The 24,241-nt window shown below is 44.6% G+C and overlaps 1 protein-coding gene across 3 annotated transcripts in view; it reads right to left on the bottom strand.

Annotated features, from left to right (window-relative positions):
• The window catches only part of LOC309649073 (zinc finger protein 285-like), a 73,250-nt gene that overhangs the window by 32,312 nt on the left and 16,697 nt on the right, over positions 1-24,241 (bottom strand). Inside the window, exons 5-7 of one of the 3 annotated variants that reach the window (XM_082438614.1) lie at positions 8,291-8,441; positions 6,136-6,352; positions 43-3,885 (exon numbers count right to left, since the gene is read on the bottom strand). In XM_082438614.1, coding sequence (XP_082294740.1) covers positions 3,831-3,885; positions 6,136-6,352; positions 8,291-8,441 — 423 coding nt within the window. In that variant the 3' untranslated portion in view covers positions 43-3,830. Of the gene's footprint in view, positions 1-42; positions 6,353-8,290; positions 8,442-12,681; positions 12,740-19,548; positions 19,621-24,241 lie in introns of those variants that run through there. The other 2 variants (XM_082438609.1, XM_082438608.1) reach the window with 2 other exon arrangements.

Here is a 24,241-nt window from a genome sequence, read left to right as displayed (position 1 = left end):
AGAACCCAACAGACCATCAAACCAGCGATGCATTACCCCAACCTGGGACGCGCTAACCGCTGCAAACGCTAAGAGGCTCTGCCGAGAGGGAGGCGCAAACGCCTCTACCCCTTGTCCTCCGCCGACCATCGCTTCTCTTCCTCAAGGCAGAGGGCCGGGCCACTGTTGGTCCCTCGTCTAGGCTGAGGAGGTGCGGAGTAGTTGCTGGGACTCAAGTCTCCACTCCACATGGTGAATGATGGCCGCAACCTCCCCTGGAGCGGAAGTTCCTGCAACTCACTCCCCTGGATCCGGAGACCATCCAAGAGGGGCCACACCCCGCACTCCTGAAGAGGAAGTGTTGTCGATTGCACGCAGCTTCTGGACTACACTTCCCAGAATTCCCAATGGGTCTACAGCCCTGCCTGTCTGGGGTGGAACTGCCTCAGACTACAACTCCCAGAATGATCTGCGTGGTAGTGCTTCCGGCTTCCCTCCACTATTTCTTTTGGTAAAATTCAACCTTGTATTTTTTTTTTCCAAGAAAAAACTAGAACGTGGGAATTTAAAGGAAATATGGATATTTAGGGGGAAAAAAGAGAAGCATTTCACATTAAAAGAAAATTAACACATTTTAGCAAGAAAGCTATGCCTATGACAAAAGACAAGGGACTTGGTCTGTGCTGCACTGGATATCGACCTTAAGGAACATGGAATCTCAGACTTGGTTTGACTCCATTGTCTCTTTATTTGTGCCTGTCTTCATCTACTTCTGACTTTGCTGCCTGGCATAAACTATTTACTGCAAATGCCAAGAATCCACAAGGAGTTTCACACACTGTTCAGGCCGTAAAACAGAAACTGCAGTGTTGTTTCTGACAAATGTAGGAGCTGCACTGGCAAGGAACTGGAGAAAATACTGTTTTAGGGAAAAGGTCTCTTTCCTCGAAATTTTTTGAGTTCAAACTCAGGCTTCCCTTTGACTACTCCTGTGTTGTTCTCTTTGACATCATATATTTGCTAAGAATATTTCTTTTCTACAGATCTGTTTAAACAAAGTGAGGTCATGATGATTTGAGGCTGTGGGGTAGGTAGGTTGATGTAGGAGATGGAGTCCATAGAACTATAACAAGTGAAACTACAGGAAGTATGTACTTACCGCTTTCCTTCTGGACAGGAAATAATTTTAAAAAATGAAACTTCTAAAAATAATATGAAAGTATGGAGAATAGTAATATGAAATATCAATACTAAATACATATACCTTAAATTTAACACTTATCAACATGCCACACTGGCTTCACTTATCATTTTAAAATTTTGTTACTAAAGGATTTTAAAAGTCTTTGACATAGTCATTTCCTTCCAAATACCATACTGCTTAAAAATAACATTTTACAGCTGGTTTATTCCAGTCACTATCCAAGTAAATCAATTCATTGTATTTGATTGTTATCTCAGCTGAGGCTCATTTATTCTAGAACTATATCCTACATACATACACAAGCAGTGCCATTTTTTAATGTCCTTGAACTGTTGGAGAAATCAAGATGTCGAATTAGGTGTCTGAATTCTGGATTTGTCTAACGGCTTCTCATACTTTCTCCTCTAATCTTCTAAATTTCCTGTAAAGTAGAATTTTGACTTAAAGGCTAGATTAGATACAGGTTTTTTTGTTTTTGTTTTTGTTTTGGCAAGAATACTTCATAGAAGGGACTGAAAGTATTTGAACAGAAATATTCCATTCAACCAAAGCCAATGCAAATCCTGGGCCAGTTTCTCTCCAACAAAGAGAAAAACAAAAAGAAATAACAGCAAATATGTAAAAAAAACACACATGGCTTAAAACAAGGAAATCACTATCACAAATCACATCACATGATCCCCTATATAACAGATTCTATCTTTGTGAGAGGAAAAAGAATATTTGGTAATCTCAGTTTTGAAGTTTCACATATATTAAACAGGGTAAGATAAAAGCAAAGATTTTTCAGATGAGGAAAATAATTTGGGGAAAGCATTACAACACTGAAAAGTGAAGTGTAGAGTGGTGGAGGGGGATGGTTCCCAGTGCTGCTCTGCATTCTAAAAATCTTTTCTGTTAGTCACAGATTGTACTTGATCTTTTATAACTTCATTTTTTTCCCTCCAAACAATATGTGAAAAATTTGTAGGTCTAGATCATTTTTAATGGTGTATATTATTCCATTACATGGGGATACCATAATTTGCTCAATCTTTCTCTCTCTCTTTTTTTTAAACATGAATCTTTTTTTTTTTTCTTTTTCTTTTTTTTGGCCACACTGAACAGCATGTGGGAATCTTAGTTTCCTGACTAGGGATCGAACCGGCGCCCCCTGCAGTGGAAGCGCAGAGTCTTAACCACTGGACTGCCAGGGAAATCCTTGCTCAATCTCTTATTCATGGATCTTTAGGTTCTTTGCAATTTTTATTATTGCAAAATTCTTAGAAGATGTTCCCTTCTGAAACCATCTTTTCCAACTTGTGCAATTATGTCTGAAAGATAAATTCTGAGCAGTAGGATTAGTGGATCAAAGACAATGCTCCGTATACACTTTGATACATTTATACAAAATCCTCTCCAGAAATGTTACACCTGTTTTTTTTCCCCACTAACTTATGTGAGGATGCTAACTTTTTTCTACTCCCTTACTGACAATGAGCTTTGTTAATCTTTCACTATTGCCCACCTGAATCGGTAAGAAAGTAATACTTCAGGGATGGTTTTATTTGCATTTGAATGGCTGTTTCAGATACAGACAATAACTAGTATGAAAATGTAATGTAAGGAAAACTAGGAATAAAATATGATCCAAATGAAGAAACCTATAAATAAACTAAGATACAAAAAAATACATTGTTATTGAAGATGAAGAAAGATATTGTAAAGGTATCTCCTCCTCCCAAATCCAACTATAATCCAAAACTAAATCACTATTTTGGTAGGAACATGACAAAATGAGCACCTTCTAAAAACCCATCATTAAACAAGACTGCTGAGAAACAGTGGTGTCTGCTTCTGACAATGAACACTTTGGCTTGGCCTTCTATAGTTGTTACTCACTTCAGTAAATGTTAGTTTTACTTAATTTTATTAAGACTATTTGCAGGACACCATTTTTTAAAATTACATTTAAGATGTGAGCTGACAAAATTTTTCACTACACATTATGGAGTTTCTCTACTGCATGGGGGTTTCTTATGTCCATAGATTGCACTTTTGGTAAAGTTTTATCACATGCACACCACCTGGAACAGGTCTCTTTTATGTACAGACCAATGAATGAAGATTCTCACTAAAGAAGTCCTACCTACACCACTTAAATGCTTGCACTGCCACAGAGCGCCTCAAAGATTTAAAAGTTTTACGGACCTCCCTGTTCGTCCAGTGGGTAAGACTCCACGCTCCCAATGCAGGAGTCCGGGTTCGAGCCCTGGTCGGGGAACTAGATCCCGCATGCATGTAGCAACTAAGAGTTCACATGTCGCAACTAAGAAGTCTGCATGCCGGAACTAAAGATCCCTCATGCCACAATGAAAATCCTGCGTGCCGCAACTAAGACCCGGCACAGCCTAAATAAATAAATAAATAAATAAATATATATATATATTTTTTTTTTTAAAGTTTTGAACTCGAATTCTAATGTTGCTTCCTTATGTGGACGCCAGTGACTGTGAAATATGTTGCTATTAAATCCCTCTGTACTAGGCAGTACAGCCTAGGCAATGTTGTAACAAATAAACTGCCCAAATCCCAGTAGTGTAACACAATAAATGTTTATTTCTCACTCAAAAAAATAAAAGTCCAACACAGATAGCCACCTTCCCCATCATTCCCGTCTGGAAGAAACAGCCTCCAAAATCACCACGACAGGAAAGAGAAGCCTGGAAGACATCCCAGATGCCTGTAAGGGCTAGTCCTGGAAGTAGCGTATATCACTTTTGCACACACTCCATTGGTTGAAACTCAATCACATGGGCCCACCCTTAACTGCAAGGCCTGCTGGGAAATGGAGTCTTCCTATGTGCCCAGGAAATAGAACCAGTACGAATATGAATACGTATCACTATCTCTGCCACACCCTTAAAATATCACTTCTACAGAGCTTCTCCTGTGTGGAAATTCTAATGGATTTGAAAATCTGAGTATGGCTTAATTCTTACCATACTAATAACGTAGCTCTCATGTCTGAGCGCTATTTTGAATGTTCTTAATGGAGACTGTCTTTCTAGAGGAGACTCCAAAAACAAAAAACAAAACAAAAACACCTAAAGATTATGGCTGGACTGAAGTTCTTACTTTCCTCATCCCAATTAGAATTTCCTTCCTGGGCATACCCATTAATGGGAATTTGACCTGTAACTATTGCCACAAACCACCCATTTGTCAAGAATCACTTTCTAAATTCAAAAAATAAATAAATAAATAAATAAAGCTTCAAAACCTAAAAAAAAAAAAAAAAAAAAAAAATCACTTTCTTTGCCACGACAGCAGATGGCAGTTGATGAGAGCTTCAAGGAAGGTGTTGAGAGCCACAGTGGTTTTCCTGGAGTGCCCTTAAGAACCACGTGCTTCAGTGCTGCCAGCTGACACCATGGGTGGTCTTGTCCCTGTCCTTTGCTCCCCCCGGCCCTCCCAATGGCTGAGTAAGCCTCTGTCATCTGGAACACATAAGTGGCTTCTGTTTTCCTGATTGAACACAGACTGACTACATTTCTAATGTTTCTGTTCCCTTGTGCAGTCTTGGCTGAGTAAGGTCTGAGCTACGTATTTCCTGAGCCTTGCCATGCTCATGCCATGCATAGTCCATCTCATCCCTATGTGCTGTCTGACGGGCAAGAGGATAAGAGTTACGACGGAAGCCCTTCCCGCATTCCTTACACTTACAGGGCCTCTCTCCTGTGCGGACTCTGAGATGAACGTGAAGATCGGCGTTCCGAATGAAGCCCTTCCCACACTCATCACATTTATGCGGTTTCTCTCGGGTGTGATCTCTCTGATGTAAGTGAAAATAGGAGCTGTAACTGAAGCCCTTACCGCACACTTGGCACATGTAAGGCTTTTCTCCCGTGTGAACTCTCCGGCGAGTGTGCAGACACGAGCTGTAGGCGAAAGCTTTCCTGCACACGTCGCATTTGTAGGGTTTCTCCCCCGTGTGGACCTCTGGTGAATGTGCAGGTGTGTGCTTTGGCTGAAGCCCTTTCCACACTTGCCACACCTGTAAGGCTTCTCCCCCACGTGCAGCCTCCAGTGGACTTGGAGGACGGAGCTGGAGCCGAAGCATTTGCTGCACTTGCTGCAGTTGTAGAGTTTCTCTCCAGTGTGGACCCTCTGATGGACAAGAAGGCTGGAGCTCTGATTGAAGCCCTTCCCACACTCTGTGCATATATAGGGCCTTTTCCCTGTGTGGACTCCCTGGTGGATACACAGAAGCGACCTGAATCCGAACCCCTTCCCACACACGTCACATGTGTAGGGCATCTCCCCCGTGTGGACTCGGTGATGGTTGTGAAGAGAAGAACTGCGCTTTGCCACATTCGATGGCTTTATAGGGTTTGTCTCCCAAGGGGCCTTTCTGATTCCTGGGAAGGTCTGAGCTCTGTTTGCAGCCCTTAGCCCACTCCTGACCCTCACAAGTTTTCTCCCCTGAATGGGTGTTATAGTGAACAGTAAGTCCTGAGCTCTGACTAAAGTCCTTTCCACACTGGTCATATTTATAAGATTTTTCTCCTGTGTGAGCGCTGTGATGAACATGAGCTTTTGCATCATCTATGAAACCCATTCTATAGTTATTACACCTGAAAGGTTGCCGCACTGCATAGACCACGTGACCGTGTTTGACTGTTGACTTCATAACCAAGTGTTTCCCACAGCCGGTGTATCTGTAAAGTTCCTCTCCTTTACATCCTTGGAAATCATTACAATCACATGAGGTCTGAAAGAAGCTGCCATCACACTGAGCACATCCATCCAATTTCTCTTCCATATGAATTCTCTTGTATACTTTCCCTGAGAATTCTCAGGCTCGATCAATTATGTTGGCTTTCTTCCAAGATTCTGGGGTAAGGACCTGTGTCAGGCCTTTCCAAGCTGTGATGTCTTGATTTTCTAAATTAATGGCATTTATTACATACCTTTCATTTTCAGACACTCCTGCCCACTCTTCGCAGAGGGAAACATCTCCTTCGAAATACTGGGGACAATCTCCTTGAAGACTCATGACATAATCCTGACTCACACTCAATTCACTGATCCTTCGTTTCCAAATCTGCCAAAAGTAGAACACTTCTGGTGAGAGGTAACTCAACCCTTTTTCCTGAAGGTTCGAAATGTTGTTTTTAATCCTGTCTCCTATGAGGAGAAAGAGAATTTGGCTAAGTGAACAAGTAGATCATCTATCCAAAGGCTTTGAGGAAATGAAGTAGGATGGGATGAAAAGTTGCCACTGGCTCCTAGTCATACAGGAAACAATTAGAAACCCAGTAATTCTAATCTGTGAGCTGCTAATTAAAAACCAGGTATTGCAGGGAAATCAAAAGAAATCTTGGAAACAGTTTATAAAGGAAGAAATTCACCTCTCGGCTATAAGAGTAGTTGATAAAAAGCCTTTAATCATTTTGCTACAGAAGGCATGGGGAAGGCTCCCATGTGATTCATGTAATATACATAATCATGGAGTTCTGGACATGGTGAGAGGCACAAATGATCACAGGGACCTTCCAGGATCCTGTAAAAGGTGGCAGAAACAAGTAACAAGTCCTATCTCCTAACCATGTCCCTTCTTTTACACCACTGTTATATGGGATAGAACTATCATGTATGTTTGTGTACAACCTTCACAACTGTACATGGTGGGCCTACAGCTGCAGTGGGGATTGAAATGGGGATAATACTGTGAAATATGAGACTTCTTTTTTATCTTTCCTGAGGTTCCCTGGCTTCATGAAGAGACAAAGTTCACCAAGATCCTGCCATCCAATTCCTTAACTTCTCCCTTTTGAGGTTACTGCAGAATCTCAAACAGCCATGGCTATGAGAATGGGCAGCATGAAACTGTCAATGGCCTGGCACCCAGGGAAGCAAGACTGTACTAAAGGGTCATAAGAAACAGGGGTTTGAGGCAGAAGAGGATGGTCACACCCTTGGCACCCAAAAATAGGCTTCAAAATGTCACAAAAACCACGGTTAAAACCATCTGGACACTGCTTCTGGTTCAAGGTAATTTTCTGAGTCATTTTATTGAGAATGACTTTGGTTCATAAGGTGGTGTCAGAGAAAAGGGAAACAGGTTTAAAGCAGCAGTTTTCCACCTGTTTTGACTGTACCCATAGTAAGAAAAGCATTTACACTGTGACCCAGTACCTACACGTAGACACATACCATAAACTAAAATAGTTTTATCAGCTGAGACTGACCTTACCAGGTGCAATGTACTCTGATAAATCCTTTTGTGTTCTAGTCCATTAATCTATTTTGCTTTTCAAAAACTGCTAGTTATGACATGGTCACTTGATTTCAGGACTCACCAATGGGGTTGCACCCTGCAGATTTAGCCCAAGGAGCCCTGTTTATAATCTATGGACATAGTGGTACTTCGTGTCACCTGGTTATTACAAGCACAGGGTCTACAGCCAGATTGGGAAGGTTCAAATCCTAGTTCCTCTGACAAGCTGGGTGACCCTGGGCAAGTTACTTACCCACTCTGTGCCTCAGTTGTTTCCTTGGTAAAAGGGGGCCAATGATAGCAACTATCTCATAAACTAAACTGAGGTAATACATATCTGTATATGGGGCTCTGAGAAATTGAAATTAGGTTAGATATTGATCAGCAAGGAAGCAAATCAGCAGACACTTATATTGCACTGACTACCAACCAGATCCTAATTTGGTTCCTGTAACACTAGTTTGTCCAAAACATTGGTTTTGCTCTAGAGGCAACCAAGGGACCAAGGCCTTGGTAATGTGTGAATTTTCTCAATCTCACTCTGAGAAATATGAGGAGAGAATGAGAGCCTAAACGTGAGGTCAGGGTAGGCTTGCCTACTCCATCAGATGCCCACAGGGCAGGGGGCGCAGGGTTGACAAGGGCTCCTCACCAACACCTTACAGGGGACCACCTGTTCACAGTTATCTGCTAAAACTCATTGACTGCAGGTTCTCACCTGCACGTGCATCTCTTAGGCGATTTCTCTCTGGTGGCCAAAGTTTCCCTTTGTGCCCCAACTGGAATATTCTATCTGGTTTGAAGCTGACCACGTGAGAAAACAGGACCAGTGGTTTGATGCTTACTTACAGGGAGGTCGCTGTCCTCACCCACAGAGACCAGGTTCCTAAAGTTCTCCAGCATCACGTCTTGGTACAGGTTTACCTGGGTGGAGTCCAATAGCACCAGCTCTTCCTCGGTGAAGACCACAGCCACGTCCTTGAAGGTCACAGTTTCCTAAAACGTCAAGCACATGCCACATTCATCATCTGCACAAATGACCCCTGGAAGAAGAGCCACGTTGGAAGCTTTTGTGCCAGTCATTAAGTTGTGGTCTTCTTGCTCCAAACACTCTCAGTTCCCTGACCAGGGATTGAACCCGGGGCCACGGCAGTGAAAGCATGAAGTCCTAACCACTGGGCCGCCAGGGGATTCCCCAAACCCTCACTTTTAAACCACACTTTGTAACGCTGGAGCTGGGACTCTGCAAATAACATTTCTTTCTTTTTTTTTTAAATTAATTTATTTATTTTTGGCTGCGTTGAGTCTTTGTTGCTGTGTGCAGGCTTTCTCTAGTTGCAGAGATCGGGGGCTACTCTTCATTGTGGTGCGTGGGCTTCTCATTGTGGTGGCTTCTCTTGTTGCAGAGCATGGGCTCTAGTCGCACAGGCTTCAGTAGTTGTGGCACTTGGACTCAGTAGTTGTGGCTCGCGGGCTCCAGAGCACAGGCTCAGTAGTTGTGGCGCACAGGCTTAGTTGCTCCGCGGCATGTGGGATCTTCCTGGACCAGGGCTCGAACCTGCGTCCCCTGCATTGGCAGGCGGATTCTCAACCACTACGCCACCAGGGAAGCCCTGCAAATCACATTTCTAATCTGACAACTGGCTTTCGGTTAGGCTCTGGAGCTGGGGGGCGCTAGAGGGATTCTGCAAGGCTAGGGGAGGAAATGGAGTTGGAGGTGGTGAGCCAGGAAATACGTACTGATGTCCTACAGCCCACGTGGCACAGACACTGTAGGGAGAAGGGGTTAAGAATGAGGGCTCGCCCAGCCTACCCACCTTCTCCCTCCATAGCCTCAACTATAGAGTCTGGGAAAACAAAATACCCATTTCCTGGCCACCCTTGCAGCTGGGTGGATCCCTTGCTGGGAGCCTATGCAGAGATTGCTATAGGATTCCAGTACAAGGACAGTCCAAAAATATTAATAAAATAAATGTATAAATCAATAAACATGAATGCAAAAATTTTTAAATCTTTTCCTTAGCACCCAGCACCATCTATGAAGTACCCTTGTAACAGCTTGAATGCTTGCACCTACAGGAGATACTGTGGAAAGAGAAACGCACTGAAGGACACCAAAAAGAAGCATTTTTGAGATAATCAGGGAAATTTGATTATTGTCTGGGTATTAGACAATAGCAAAAATTTATTGATACTCTCATTAGTCCATTTCTGTTTTTAGAAATACATACTGGAATATACAGGAGTGTGTGGTCAATTAGATTGCTATTGAGAAATAGTCTCTCTCATGCTCTCCAATTCCACTAAAAGACCTGAATGTATTTCCTTGCCCCTTGATTTTGGATTTGGCCACATGACTTGTTCCAATTCTAAGCTTAGGCCTTAAGGGGTCTTGCATATTTCTGCTTACTCTCTTGCCCCTCTGCCATTGTCCAACACAACCGAGCTAATAGACACAAAAACTGTTACCACAAGCAGAGTGCACCAAATAAATACATATGGCATTGGCTTTGGGGCCAGGCTGCAATAGCTGAGGAAACTATTAGAAGAGGTTGGGAAAATGGTAACCTGAGTGATGTAGCCATGCAACGTTTTGTAAAACTCTTGCTGGCAGTAACTTAGAAGATGGAAAGTGTAACCTAATGAATTTGTGAACTTGGGCAAGATGTTTTCCTGGCAAAGGGTGAAAGTGTGAGCTTGTTTATTTTAGCTGCATATAGTAAGTCACTTTAAGAAAGTGATAAACTCAGAAAAAAAAACAGTACAGTATGAAATAACATGCTACCTGCATTAGTCTTTAAAATTCTCTGAAAATGCTTTGGGAAAGAATAAAGAAAAGTGAGAAAAAAGATTAAGCAAATGTGGCAAAATGTTAATTGTTGAAACTGCATAACAGGTGTTATATATGGAGATTCATATATAACTATATACTATATACTATTTTCTCTTTTTGTGTATTTTCATAATTAAAACATTGCTCATGATTTTAAAAAATCCTTGCCTCCACCCCACGATGGTCTTTTTGATGTATCAGCTTGGCTAGACTACAGTCCCCAGTTACTGAATCGAACTCTAATCGAGGTGCTGCTGTGCAGATATTCTGTAGATGTGATTAAAGTCCATAATCAGTTGACTCTAAGGAGGTTACTCTACATAATCTGGGGGGGCCGGGGGCTGCTTCAATCTGCTGAAAGGCCTTAAGAGCAGAGCTGGGCTTCCCTGGTGGCGCAGTGGTTGAGAGTCTGCCTGCCAATGCAGGGGACACGGGTTCGAGCCCTGGTCTGGGAAGATCCCACATGCCGCGGAGCAACTAGGCTCGTGAGCCACAATTGCTGAGCCTGCGCGTCTGGAGCCTGTGCTCCCCAACAAGAGAGGCTGCGACAGTGAGAGGCCCGCGCACCACGATGAAGAGTGGCCTCCGCTTGCCGCAACTAGAGAAAGCCCTCGCACAGAAACGAAGACCCAACACAGCCATAAATAAATAAATAAATAAATAAAATTAAAAAAAAAAAAAAGAGCAGAGCTAAGGCTTCCCTGAGAGAAGGAGAACTTTCACCCGCAGACAGCAGCTTCACTGGGTCAAGAGTTCCAGCCTTGACCTTCCTAACCGGTTGCCCTGTAGATTTCTGACTTTCCCAGCCCCCACAATCGCATAAGCTAATTCTTTATAATAAATCTTTAGGGACTTCCCTGGTGGTGCAGAAACATCTTCTTCACTGAGGAAAGAGATGCTATGGCAGAAAGAAGGATGCTAAGTCCTACTCAGGCAAGGTTCTGCTTCTAGGAGACATAATCATTCCCTCCTCCTTCCTGTAGCCCTCTTCAAGAAGTTAAGGCTGGAGACTTCCCTAGTGGTGCAATGGTTAAGAATCCGCCTGCCAATGCAGGGGACACGGGTTCGAGCCCTAGTCCAGGAAGATCTCACATGCCACGGAGTAACGAAGCCCGTGCGCCACAACTACTGAGCCTGCGCTCTGGAGCCCCGCGAGCCACAACTACTAAAGCCCGTGTGCTTGAGCCCGTGCTCCGCAAGAGAAGCCATTCTCAATGAGAAGCACATGCACCGCCATGAAGAGTAGCCCCTGCTCTCAGCAACTAGAGAAAGCCCGTGCACAGAACGAAGACCCAAAGCAGCAAAAAAATAATAAATAAAAATAAATAAATTTATTTTAGGGACTTCCCTCGCAGAGCAGCGGTTATGAATCCGCCTGCCAATGCAGGGGACACGGGTTCGACCCCTGGTCTGGGAAGATCCCACATGCCACGGAGCAACTAAGCCCGTGTGCCACAACTACTGAGCCTGCACGCATACAGCCCGTGCTTCACAACAAGAGAAGCCACTGCAATGAGAAGCCTGCGCACCACAACGAAGAGTAGCCCCCGCTCGCCGCAACTAGAGGAAGGCTGCGCGCAGCAACGAAGACCCAACGCAGCCAAAAAATAATAAATAATAATAATAATAATAATAAAGATTGAACTGCAGGGAAAATAAATTATAAAAAATTTATTTTAAAAATCTTTAAAATTTTTTATTTTACGGAAGTATAGTTGATTTACAATGTTGTGTAAATTTCTGCTGTACAGCAAAGTGATTCAGTTATACATATATATACAGTCTTTTTCATATTCTTTTCCATTATGGTTTATCACAGGATATTGAATATATATAGTTCCCTGTGTTATACAATAGGACCTTGTTGTTTATCCATTCTATGTATAATAGTTTGCATCTGCTAATCCCAAACTCCCAATCCTTCCCTCCCCCACCCCTCCCATAATAAATCTTTTAGTATTTATCTCCTACTGGTTCTGCTTAGCTGGTTGAACCCAGATTGTTACATATCCATTCAAATCTTACTACTCAGAGTGTGGTCATGTATACTGATCATGCACTCAGATGCTGTGGCAATACCAAATCGCTATAAAAGTTTCTCAACGCTTACTCCTGATTTCTGTATTTCTGTACTTATCTCTTGTGGACCAGGGACAAGCAGCTCATCGACTAGCACTGGTGTGCAAACTGCACTTGGAGCAGCTCTGAACCAGACATCTTGACCTTCCTGAGCCTGTTTCTTCATTTCTCCAAAGGGAATAATGACACTACCTCTCCCAGCTGTCATAAACAAGGTAAAGTGCCTACCATATGAGTCACTCAAAAATTGCTGTCTTCCTTTTGGAAAACAGAGATATCCAATGGACATGGCATTTAAGAGAAAGAAAGGAAACTTTAACTTACCTGGAGCTTAATCATACTGTCTTCCTCTTAGAACGGGCAGGAGCCAGAGAAGGCAGAACTGCCAAGAAGAAAGAATCCATGAGACCAAGGGTTTTGACAAGTTGTGAATGAATATTGGTTCCTTCTGATCTGGAAAATTTTCTCACACATTCTTCTCTGCCAAGATATCTTTTCCTCTCTTCTCACTCTCACCAGACCGAATTCCCACCTCCTCACGCCATCCCCCCACAGCCCAGACCCTTGTGTAACTCCTGTCTCTCTCCTCAAGCTTTTGGGTCAAAACCGACACATTCTTTTTCCTTTTCTCAGACGTGTGAATGTACTGACATCACCTACATCCTAATGACTCTGGAAAAGAGGCTCCGGAATTGCTCATTTGGAGAGAGATCTCAAGGTGACAGGCGGCTTCTTCTGCTCTCTTTTTTGTTTGTTTGTTTTTTTGTTTGGCATGCGGGATCTTAGTTCCCTGACCAGGGATAGAACCTGCGCCCCCTGCAGCGGAAGTGCGGAATCTTAACCACTGGACCACCAGGGAAGTCCCAGGGTTCAGTTTTTTTAAGTAAACTTTTTATTTTGAGATAATTGTAGATTCACATACAATTATAAGCAATAATACTGAGAGATCCCATGTATCCTTTATCCAGTTTCCTTCAGTGGTAGCATCTTGCAAAACCATAGTACCGGGATATCGACAATGATACAAACGAGGTACAGAATATTTCCATCACCAAAAGGATTTATCATGTTGCCCTTTTATAATCACCCCCCCTTCCCTTCAGCCCTCCCCTCTCTGGCAACTGGCAACCATTAATCTGTTCTCTATTTCTATACTTTTTTCATTTCAAGAATGTTATATAGGGCTTCCCTGGTGGCGCAGTGGTTAAGAATCCGCCTGCCAGTGCAGGGGACACGGGTTCGAGCCCTGGTCCGGGAAGATCCCACGTGCCGCGGAGCAACTAAGCCCGTGAGCCACAACTCCTGAAGCCCTGGCGCCTAGAGCCCGTGCTCCGCAACAAGAGAAGCCACCATAATGAGAAGCCCGCGCACCGCAGCCAAGAGTAGCCCCTGCTCACTGCAACTAGAGAAAGCCCACGTGCAGCAGCAAAGACCCAATGCAGCCAAAAATAAGTAAATAAAATAAATAATAATAAAATGGAAAAAAAAGAATGTTCTATAAATGGAAACATGCAGCATGTGCGCTTTGGGGATTGCTGTTTGTCACTTGGCATAATTCTTTGGAGGGTCATCCAGATTGTTGTGTGTATCCATAGTTTGTTCTTTTTTAATTGCTGAGTCATTTTCCATGCTATGTATGTACCACACTCTGTATAACTGTTCACCTTTGAAGGGCATCTACATTGTTTCTGGTTATATTCAGTTTTCATATTACTGTGACTGTGACATTTTCTTCACAACCAAGTCATTAGTACACTATTATTGTATTTCCTTCTTAGTATATGAGGAGCTGTAACTTTTTGTTGAGAAGTGCAGCCAACCTGTGACAACCCGGCGGAGAGAGAATCGAGGGATTACATACTCCAACTCACTCGTCTCCCTCTCTCCAAATTCTCCTGTTGTGACTGCCCATTGGCCAAAGACAAGCCAGGCCAGAGGGCAATGGCGGCCTCTCAGGGCAGAGAGCAGGGTGGAAAGGTGGGGAGTGGATCCGGAGCTAGAAAACCAAAGATAATACGGCACATGATGCCTCAAGACCCTTGCTTTTCCTCACCTGCCAGAGCCCACGCACTCTCCCCCCACCAATGCCTCTCATTCACTTAATCCGATCATCACGCTGATCTGAGTTACTGCAGCAGGAAGGAGACCAGGTGCCCATAGCAACCTCTTGATGCAGAGAGGACCTAGAGGGCAAGCTGCAGCTGAATTTGGAACTGCAGCTGCCCAGAAACACAATTAGAAATATAAGCCCCTGGGACTTCCCTGGTGGTCCAGTGGGTAAGGCTCTGCATTCCCAATGCAGGGGGCCCAGGATCGAACCCTGGTCAGGGAACTAGATCCCGTATGCATGCTGCAACTAAGAGTCCGCATGCTGCAACGAAGATTCCGCATACCACAACGAAGACCCGGCTCAGCCAAATATATAAATAAATATTTTTTTAAAAAAAGAAAAAGAAAAAGAAAGAAAGGCTGCAGAACTGAGGAGAGAGACTAAACTGAACTCTTCCAGATGTACCTAGCAACCACGTGGAATCATCTGGGGACCAGGATAAAGACCATTTCCTCTGTGTGTGGGAGGGTCAATGTCATGTGATCAAGTCAGAGTTGTAGATCTGTGATCTGTGACTCTCTGAGCCAAAGGACTCTATGAAATCACTTTCAGCCCTTAGGCCTGTGGCAGGACTGCAGACAGGGCCGTCCCTTATCCACTCTTATTTGCCTTTGGACAAATTAGGAAAACACACCCCTTCCTCAAGATCCTTTCCTTCCACCTGTTGGAAAATTACTATAATATACTGATTTTGTTAAAACAAGACATTTTTACTGCTACCTGCTGAAAAACTGTGTGTGTGTGCGCATGTATTCTTTAACATGAATAGCACACTTTAGATGTGGTCTCTTTGCGCAGTACCCAAACTGCACAACTGTATACTGCAGTCCTAACCTCAGAAAGCCCATTCAAAAACCTAAGACTAGTGAGACACGGCTTGTGCACAGGACAAAGCCTATTACTGGCTAGGTTCAAGTGACTGTGAACTATGGGACTAGGGAAGGTCTTTTCTAATGACCTTCTCGTATACCCCACCCATGGGGATCATTCTACTACAGTCAGACCACAGGATCTTGTACAGACATCCATTGTTAACACTTTTCACACTGTACTGCAATTTTTCTGGTTACTTTTTGCTTCCTCTCCTGTAACATGTGCTCCTTATGAATAGAGATTGTATTATTCATGTACATGTGGCAAGTTTAGCATGCAACAGGTGCCAAATAAGTGAATGAATGGGGAAGTCTGGGCCTTGGCCAAACTTAATTTTTAGACTGAAGAGGTCAGATCGTGAGATCAAAAGTGCAAGGAAAACTGCTCACATTTGACTATGAGAAAAGGCAGCAGAGCCTGGCTGTTGAGACAGTAGACTCTGAAACCAGACTGCCTGGGTTCCAGGCTTGGCTTTGTCATTCACTGGTTGTGGGCCTCAAAGCTTGGCCTTGTCATTCATTGGCTGTGGTGCCTCAGTTCCTGCATCTGCACGAGACAGGATATTAAGAGAACCTATTTCATAGTGTGGTTTTGGGAATTTGATAAGTTATCACATGTAAAGTGGTCAGAACATTGCCTCACATAGAGTGAGGAGTCAGTAAGTGCTGGCTATTGTGCACTGGGCTGTGAGCTAAGAGCTGCAGCTATAAAAGTAAGATTGAGTCCTTGATCTAAAGGGGAGGCAAAGTAGGGGGTACAGAAGTGAGCCAATTCATTCACGGGAATGTGAGAAGGGCTGCAACAGACACGCCACAAAATCGAAGAAAGACACAGGGAAATAGGAACCCAACACTCCCTGAGAGGGGTCCAGGCAGTCAGGGAAGGCTTTAGAGAGATGACAGTGGAGCTGTAGCTCATGTCTGAAGAAACAGTAGGCATCTGCCAAACTGACAAGGAAGGGAAAGGATAAAGGGCCACAGTGGCAGTGTGGGCAAGAGAACAGATATGGGAAATACTGTGGTCCAATCAGAGACAGGAAGCACTGGGTACAGACAGGAACACAGAAAATCACAACAGGGCAGGGTGGCTAGGATGGTGCCGGAAACATCACCAGCGGCCAAATCCCGAAGAATCTTGGATGTCATGTTAAAGAGTCTGAACACTGTGTTGTTGTTATTATTATTATTATTTTCTTTCAGGTCTCAGTTTCAATGTTACTTCCTCCAGGAAGCCTTCCTTGATAACCCCTACTACATTAGATACTGTGTTAGTCTGTTCCAGCCACTACAACAGACTGTGTGGCTTATAAACAACAGAAATTTACTTCTCACAGTCCTGGAGGCTGGAATTCCAAGATCGGGGTGAGGACCTCCTTCCAGGTCGCAGACTTCTTGTTGTATCTTCACATGGCAGAAGGGGCAAGGGAGCTCTCTCAGGCCTCTTTTAGAAAGGCATGAATCTCATTCATGAGGGCTCTGACCTCAGGACCTAATCACCTTTCAAAGCCATACCTCTTAATACCATCACTCTGGCCCTTAGGATTTCAACATATGAATTTGAGGGGGACACAAACATTCAGACCACGGCAGGTACCACGTCTCCTACCATACCACTATATTGTAGTGGCTTAATTATCTTCTGCTTTTGGCTCTAAGCTCAGAGAGGTCAGGGACTGCATTCCCTCGTGCAACGCATATTTATTAAGTACCTACTGGGTGCCAGGCAGTGATCTGGACGCTGAAGATACCACAGTGGTCAGTGCTATGGAGCAAAAAAAAAAAAAACGGGGGGGGGGAAGGGGGAGTGAAACAGGGTGGTCAGGAAAGGGCTCACTGAGGTGATATGTGAGTAAAGATAAGGGAATAAGTAAGTAAGGCAGTGAGCAATGCAAGTATATGTACAGAATGTTCTAGACAGAGGAAACAGCAAGTGCAAAGACCCTGAGGTGGCAGCATTCATGGCACATGCCTAAAGTGGAGTGAGGGAATGAGCAAGAGGAGATGAAATACAGGTAAATGAGAGCCAGGGGGTAGATGGTGTAAGGTCATTTGAAGGATATGGGCTGTTAGTCTCATTAGTTCGGAGCAACGGGAGGATTTTGAACAGAGTGACATGATTTAACTTGGGTGTTAACAGGATCACGCTGGCTGCTGTTAAGAATGGACTACCAATGGCAAGAGAAGGAGCAGGAAGACTAGTTAGGAGGTTTTCACAAAATCCCAGCCAGCAATGACGGTGCCTTGGATCAGGGCTGTAGAGGAGGAGGGAGTGAGAAATGTTTGGGTCCTGCATTTATACTGATGATCTGGTCAACAGGATCTGCTGATGGCTTGCATGTGGGCTGGAAAAGAAAGACAGGAGAGAAAGCCTTGGCCTCAGTGACTGGGAGGATGGAGTTGCCGTTTACAGAGATGGGGAAGACCATAGGAGGGGCAGGTTTTGAAAATCAGGAGCTCAGTTTTGGAAATATTAGGTTTGAGATGTTGAAAAACATACCTATACTTACAGAGATAGAAGAAAAAAATTATCCCATTTGCAAGAGACAAAAGACATGAATGACCTATGAATCAATTTCATTAAGGAAGAAAACTACAGAATTTTATTGAAAGGCCTGAAGCTCTGACTGCACCTTGGAGCTCACAGTGACTCTCAGGGCATAGGGGTCTAATCTGAGGGGGAATCCCCAAGGTCTGGCCCCATATACTATGTGTAACTAAGAGGAAAATGGAACCTTCCTATGCTTCAGGCACTTCCTAGTTAGTTAACTGGAAAATTGTTTCCAAAATATTTAATTACGGAAATTTCTAACACACACAAGGCAGGCAGAATAGCATAATGAACCCGCAGGTACCAATCACTTGGCTTAAACAAGTATTAACACGTGGTCACTTTTCTTTCAACTACACCTCTACCGTTTCCCCACATACTCACATATTATTATTATTAATTTTTAACTAGATCATTTCCTTTTTATTTTTTATAAATTCATTTATTTATTTATTTTTGGCTGCATTGGGTCTTCGTTGCTGTGCGCGGGCTTTCTCTAGTTGTGGCGAGCAGGGGCTACTCTTCGTTGCGGTGAGAGAGCTTCTCATTGCGGTGGCTTCTCGTTGTGGAGCACGGGCTCTAGGTGCGCGGGCTTCAGTAGTTGTGGCTCGCGGGCTCTAGAGCACAAGCTCAGTAGTTGTGGCGCACGGGCTGAGTTGCTCTGCGGCATGTGGGATCTTCCCCGACCAGGGCTTGAACCCGTGTCCCCTGCATTGGCAGGCGGATTCTTAACCGCTGCGCCACCAGGGAAGCCCTCACATATTATTTTGAAGCAAATCCCTGACATCATATTATTTCGTCCATAAATATTTCATTAAGTACCTCTGAAAGATATGAAATCATTTTAAAAATGCTAATATTACACTTCAAAAATTAACAGTAATTCTCTAATTTTATCAAATGTAGAGGCAGTGTTCAAATTTGTTGACTGCAATTTAACAAGTTACTATGTGTCACAATCCCCAAAGATTGCACTCCCTGGCTCATAGCATGCGAGGTGAGGATGGGGTTAATAATTTGGGGCAGTTCTTTTCAAACTGTATTCAGAGACATACTCCAGATTTATCCCCGTAGAGAAGGGATGTACAGTCTCAGCTGCCCCCCTATTTCCAGAGGCCAGAACTTCCGCCCTAAAGTCAAGAATGCCCCGCTGGAGTCAGAGCTGCCAAACCCAAACCTAGCGCTCAGAATCCAAGACTCCAAGAATCTAGGGGTGCTGAGCCAAAATCGCCCCCCGCCAGACTGAGGAATGAACAGCCCAAGCCGTCCCCCATATCGGAGATGAACTGCTTGAGTCAATTCCTCTCCCCAGTCAGGGGCTCATGGCCGAAAACCAGCATCTCCAAAACCTGAGCCAACGGCCCCAGTCCCCGGTCTGGGTCGAGATGCATATGCCAAGACGGACACCAAGCCTGACCCGGGGATGCACATCCCAAGCCATGACCCAGCAGCCTGCAGGGGAACCACCTGAATCAATCATCGCAAACGAGCCCAAGCTCTCCCGACTGCACCTCAGGGAGGCCGGGCCGGAGCCCCTCACCACCCCGCCCCGCCGAAAAGGCCCTTTTATCGGTCACCCGTCCCCGCTTCCAACTCCTCCTATTCCAGTCGATAGGGCCGGTTACAGCTTCCCACCTCCCCACCCCCATGCCCAGTGATACCTCGGAAGGGGGCGCGGTCCGGGCCGCACGCACCTCAGCGCCCCAAAATAAGTCGCCCACAGCCCCCCCTCAGGAACCACGGCGCATGCGCAAGGTAGCCTGCGGACTACAACCCCCAGAATCCCCTGCGCGGCACCTGCGTCCGCGCTCGGTTGCCCGGGGGTTCACGGTGCCGCTGGGTCCACCCGGACTTTATTTTTCTAAAATAATAGTAACAATCACAATACCGATAAAATAACAGTGAAATGTTCATAATAACTTTTAAAACCTCTCTCTACCCATGATAAAAAAAGGAGAGGTAAGAGTCAATATCTTAACACCTGGAAATGAGCACTTGCATTTTAGTGAAAATCTTCATAGGTTCTTATTTTGAAGACATATCCTTTAGTTTTATAAACACGTAACTTTTCAATTAAAATTTACTTTCTTTTTTCACGGGTTGTTTCTATTGAAGGGGACTCTGGAAAATCTTCCATGCTTAAGACCTGACATAACCCTGTAATTTCCCCCTTTGGAGAAGCAGGAAGAAGTAACTAGTAAGTAGCTGCTGTCCTTTATCAGGGGAATAGTACTGAGTCTGGGGTTCTCTTTAAAGAGACCAATTTCAACAAATTACGAAAACTTGTAAAGTTTTCAGATTCTCTTTGAGAAGTCTCCCTTGTTGGGGCTTAATGCTTTCTCTCAGTTTAAGATTTCTATTACAGAAGACGTCCTTTCTGATGCCATAAATTTGAATTGGGATTAATTGAATTGGGCCCTAAAATTGAATAAGGATTACATTACAGCCTATAATTCTGGCCTGTAGGGAAAGAGCCAAAAACAAAAACAAACAAAAATGGATGAGAACAATCTGTGTCAGCTCTAATCCTAGATTAGACAGTCGGTGATTGGCAGGAGTTGGAGGGAAAATATTCAACTATAGCTTGACGTTGCAACTTGGGGCACATAAAGAGAACAGTGCTTTCGGCCTGTCTCTTGTCATTTGATGTCTTGACATTTCAGTTTCTCTGATTAAAAAAAAAATCTAGTAAAATCTGCCACAGACATGATAGTCAGCCTTCATTTTGGCAGATCCTAACAGACTTTTTTTTATCAGATGGGGAGGAGGATGTTTTCTTTAATATGCCTCAGTGATATTTGTGATAAATATGTAGATCCTCCACATTTGAGTTCATTTATTCTCTTTTAGCCTCTCCTCTTTGACCTCATCTTCCACTACTTCCTCACTTGCCCATTCTGGTCCAACCACACTGGGCTTTGTGCTGTCAAACCTGATCACTGTTCCCTCTGCTGGTATGTTCTTTTCCTTGGTGGCCACAAAGTTTGCTCCACCTTCTTTATTCTTTGCTCAAATGTTACTCTCAGTGAGGTCTACTATGACATTCCTATTTAAAACTGCAACAGCCCCCGGCACTTCACCATCTGTCTTACCCCACTTTACCTTTCCCTTCTTGGTACTTATCACCTTCTAAAGTGCAGGCACACCTCATTTTACTGCACTCCACAGATAATGTGTTTTTATTACAAACTGAAAGTCTGTGGCAAGCCTGTGGCAAGCAAGTCTATTGGCGCCATTTTTTCAACATCATTTGCTCACTTCGTGTCTCTGTGTCACACTTTGGTAATTCTCACAGTATTTCAAACTTTGTCATTATTGCTGTATTTGTCAGGGTGATCAGTGATCTTTTTTTTTTTCGTTTTTTTAAATTATTTTATTGTGATCAGTGATCTTTGGCGTTAACTGTTGCAAAAAGATTACAACTCACTGAAGGCTCAGATGATGGTTAGCATTTTTTAGCAGTAAAATACTTTTGTTATTTATTTATTTATTTAGGCCATGCCACGTGGCTTGCAGGATCTTAGTTCCCCAACTAGGGATCAGGCCCACGGCAGTGAAAGTGCTGAGTCCTAGCCACTGGACTGCCAGGGAAATCCCCAGGAATAAAGTATTTTTAAATTAAGTTGTTTTTTAGACATAATGCTATTGCATACTTAACAGACTACGGTGTAGTGTAAACATACACTGGGAAACCAAAAAATTCGTGTGACTTGCTTTTCTTGCAATATTCGCGTATAGCAGTGGTTTGGAATCAAACCTGCAATATCTTTGACGTATGCCTATAACTTAGATTCTTTTTCTTGCAGCCGTAGATAGCAGAAAGGAACTCAGCACAGGCCAAGTCTCAGGTCTCCTGAGTCACCCAGATGCAGAAGTCAGATTGGAGTCATGGTGCGCCGTCCTCTATGAAGCCAGGCTTGTGGGCTCACGGGTCCCAGAGGGCCAGAATGTAGAACAGAAGTGCCAAACGGGTCCTCCCAATTATCCAGGCCACCTCATCTCCTACCAGCCAGCAAAAATGATGTAGCCTCTGAAAGTATCTAAATCACAAATTTCACAGTTCATTTGTATAACTTGTATTTGGTACTGGGTGCTAAGTGAACAGTAGAAAAAGAAAAAAAAATTATAGAGATTATAACATGGATCCTTGACTATAAGGGATTGTTCCAGCAGACTAATTTTTAAAAAATAGCTTTACTGTTGCTATAAAATTGATATATACTCTTTGTTATAAAGTAAAATATGTAAAAGTGGGGCTTCCTTGGTGGCGCAGTGGTTAAGAATCCGCCTGCCAATGCAGGGGACACGGGTTCGAGCCCTGGTCCGGGAAGATCCCACATGCCACAGAACACCTAAGCCTGTGCGCCACAACTACTGAGCTTGCGCTCTAGAGCCTGCGAGCCACAACTACTGAAGCCCATGTGCCACAACTAGTGAAGCCTGCGTGCCTAGAGCCTGTGCTCCGCAACAAGAGAAGCCACTGCAATGAGAAGCCCTCGCATCGCAACGAAGAGTAGCCCCCGCTCGCCACAACTAGAGAAAGCCTGCGCACAGCAACGAAGACCCAACGCAGCCAAAAATAAATTAATAAATTAAAAAAAAAAAAAAGACTGAAGTTTGTGACTGAAGTGTTTTCCCTATTTACCAAACTTCCAGATTTTCCCTTCCTAGACAGACCAGCTGCTATGAAAAGGTCAGTCTCTCCTGCAGACCTCCCTACACATCACGTCCATGACGTTTGTCCCTTGCCTTGGTGCTGAGATGAATGTAAAGTTCTGAGTTCTGACGGGAGACCTCAACTCAGGTCTCCTTGTAAGGTTCCTCGCTTAAATGCGCCCTCTGGTGATTTCGCAGACCTGAGCTATAACTGATGCCTTTCCCACACTCTGCACACTTGTAGGGCTTCTCTCCAGTGTGGACCCTCTGATGGACATGAAGACAGGAGCTTCGACCAAAGCCCTTCCCACACTCCTTGCATTTATAGGGCTTCTCGCTAGTGTGGACCCTCTGATGGCCTTGGAGATGTGAACTCTGACTGTAGCCCTTCCCACACACATCACATCTATAGGGTTTCTCTCCAGTGTGCACTCTCTTATGACTGAGGAGACCTGAGCCGTACCGGAAGCCCTTTCCACATTTGTAACAAGTGTAGGGCTTCTCTCCCATGTGCAGTGTCTGGTGGGTGAGAAGGCTGGAACCATAGCTGAATCTCTTGCCCCACTCAACACGTGTAGGGCTTCTTGCCCGTGTGGACTCATTGATGTTTGTGGAGGCTCGAGGTGCATCTGAAGCCCTTTCCGCACTCTTTGCATCGGTATGGTCTCTCGTCCGTGTGGACCCTGTGGTGGATGAGAAGTCCTGAGCTGTAACTGAAGCCTTTGCTGCACTCGGTGCATTTACAGGGTTTCTCTCCCGTGTGCACCCTCTGAAGGATGAGGAGGTCAGAGCTGTAAATGAAGCCCTTCCCACACACGTCATAGATGTAGGGCCTCTCCCCCGTGTGGACCCTCTGGTGACTGTGAAGGTCTGAATTCCGCTGGAAGCCTTTCCCACACTTGGTGCATCTGCAGGGCTTCTCTCCCGTGTGGACCCTCTGATGGACGTGGAGGTCTGAGCTTCGGCTGAAGCCTTTCCCACACTTGCATCTGTAGGGCTTCTCTCTTGTATGCAGTCTCTGATGTGTGAGAAGCCCCGAGCTGTAGCTGAAGCTCTTCCCACACACATCACACTCGTAGAGGCGCTGACCCGCGTGAACCCTCTGGTGAGCCTGGAGGTGCGAGTTGTGACTGAAACCCTTGTCGCACTGGTCACACTGGTAGGGTTTCTCTCCTGGGTGCGTTTTCTGATGACTGCTGAGATGCAAGCTACAACTGAATCCCTTCCAGCATTTGACACAGCTATGGGGCTTCTCCCCCAGGTGGACATGCTGATGCTTACGTAAGGTGGACTTAGCATAGAATCCTCTGCCACGTTCGCTGCATGTGTAGGGCTTCTCCCCCGTGTGCAGCCTCTGATGGACCTGAAGCACCGAGCTGTAGCTGAAGCCTTTCCTGTACTTGCTGCATTTATACGGTTTCTCCCGGTGGGGACCCCGTGATGGACAAGCAGGTTGGAGCTTCGCCCGAAGGCCTTGCCGCCCACCTCGCATTTATAAGGTTTCTCTCCCGTGTGCACTCCCTGGTGAATGAGAAGGACTGATTTATACCTGAACCCCTTGCCACAGACATCGCATCCATAGGGCATGTCTCCTGCGTGGGCCCCGGGGAGGCTGTGAAGGTGTGTGTTCTGCCTGAAGACCCGACCGTGCTCGGTATTTTTAAAGGATTTGTGTCCTGTGGGGATTCTTTGAGGTCT

The sequence above is a fragment of the Balaenoptera physalus genome (genome assembly GCF_965194825.1).
Source record: "Balaenoptera physalus genome assembly, chromosome: 19".
NCBI lineage: Eukaryota > Metazoa > Chordata > Mammalia > Artiodactyla > Balaenopteridae > Balaenoptera > Balaenoptera physalus.
This window is presented reverse-complemented; position numbering and strand designations above follow the sequence as displayed.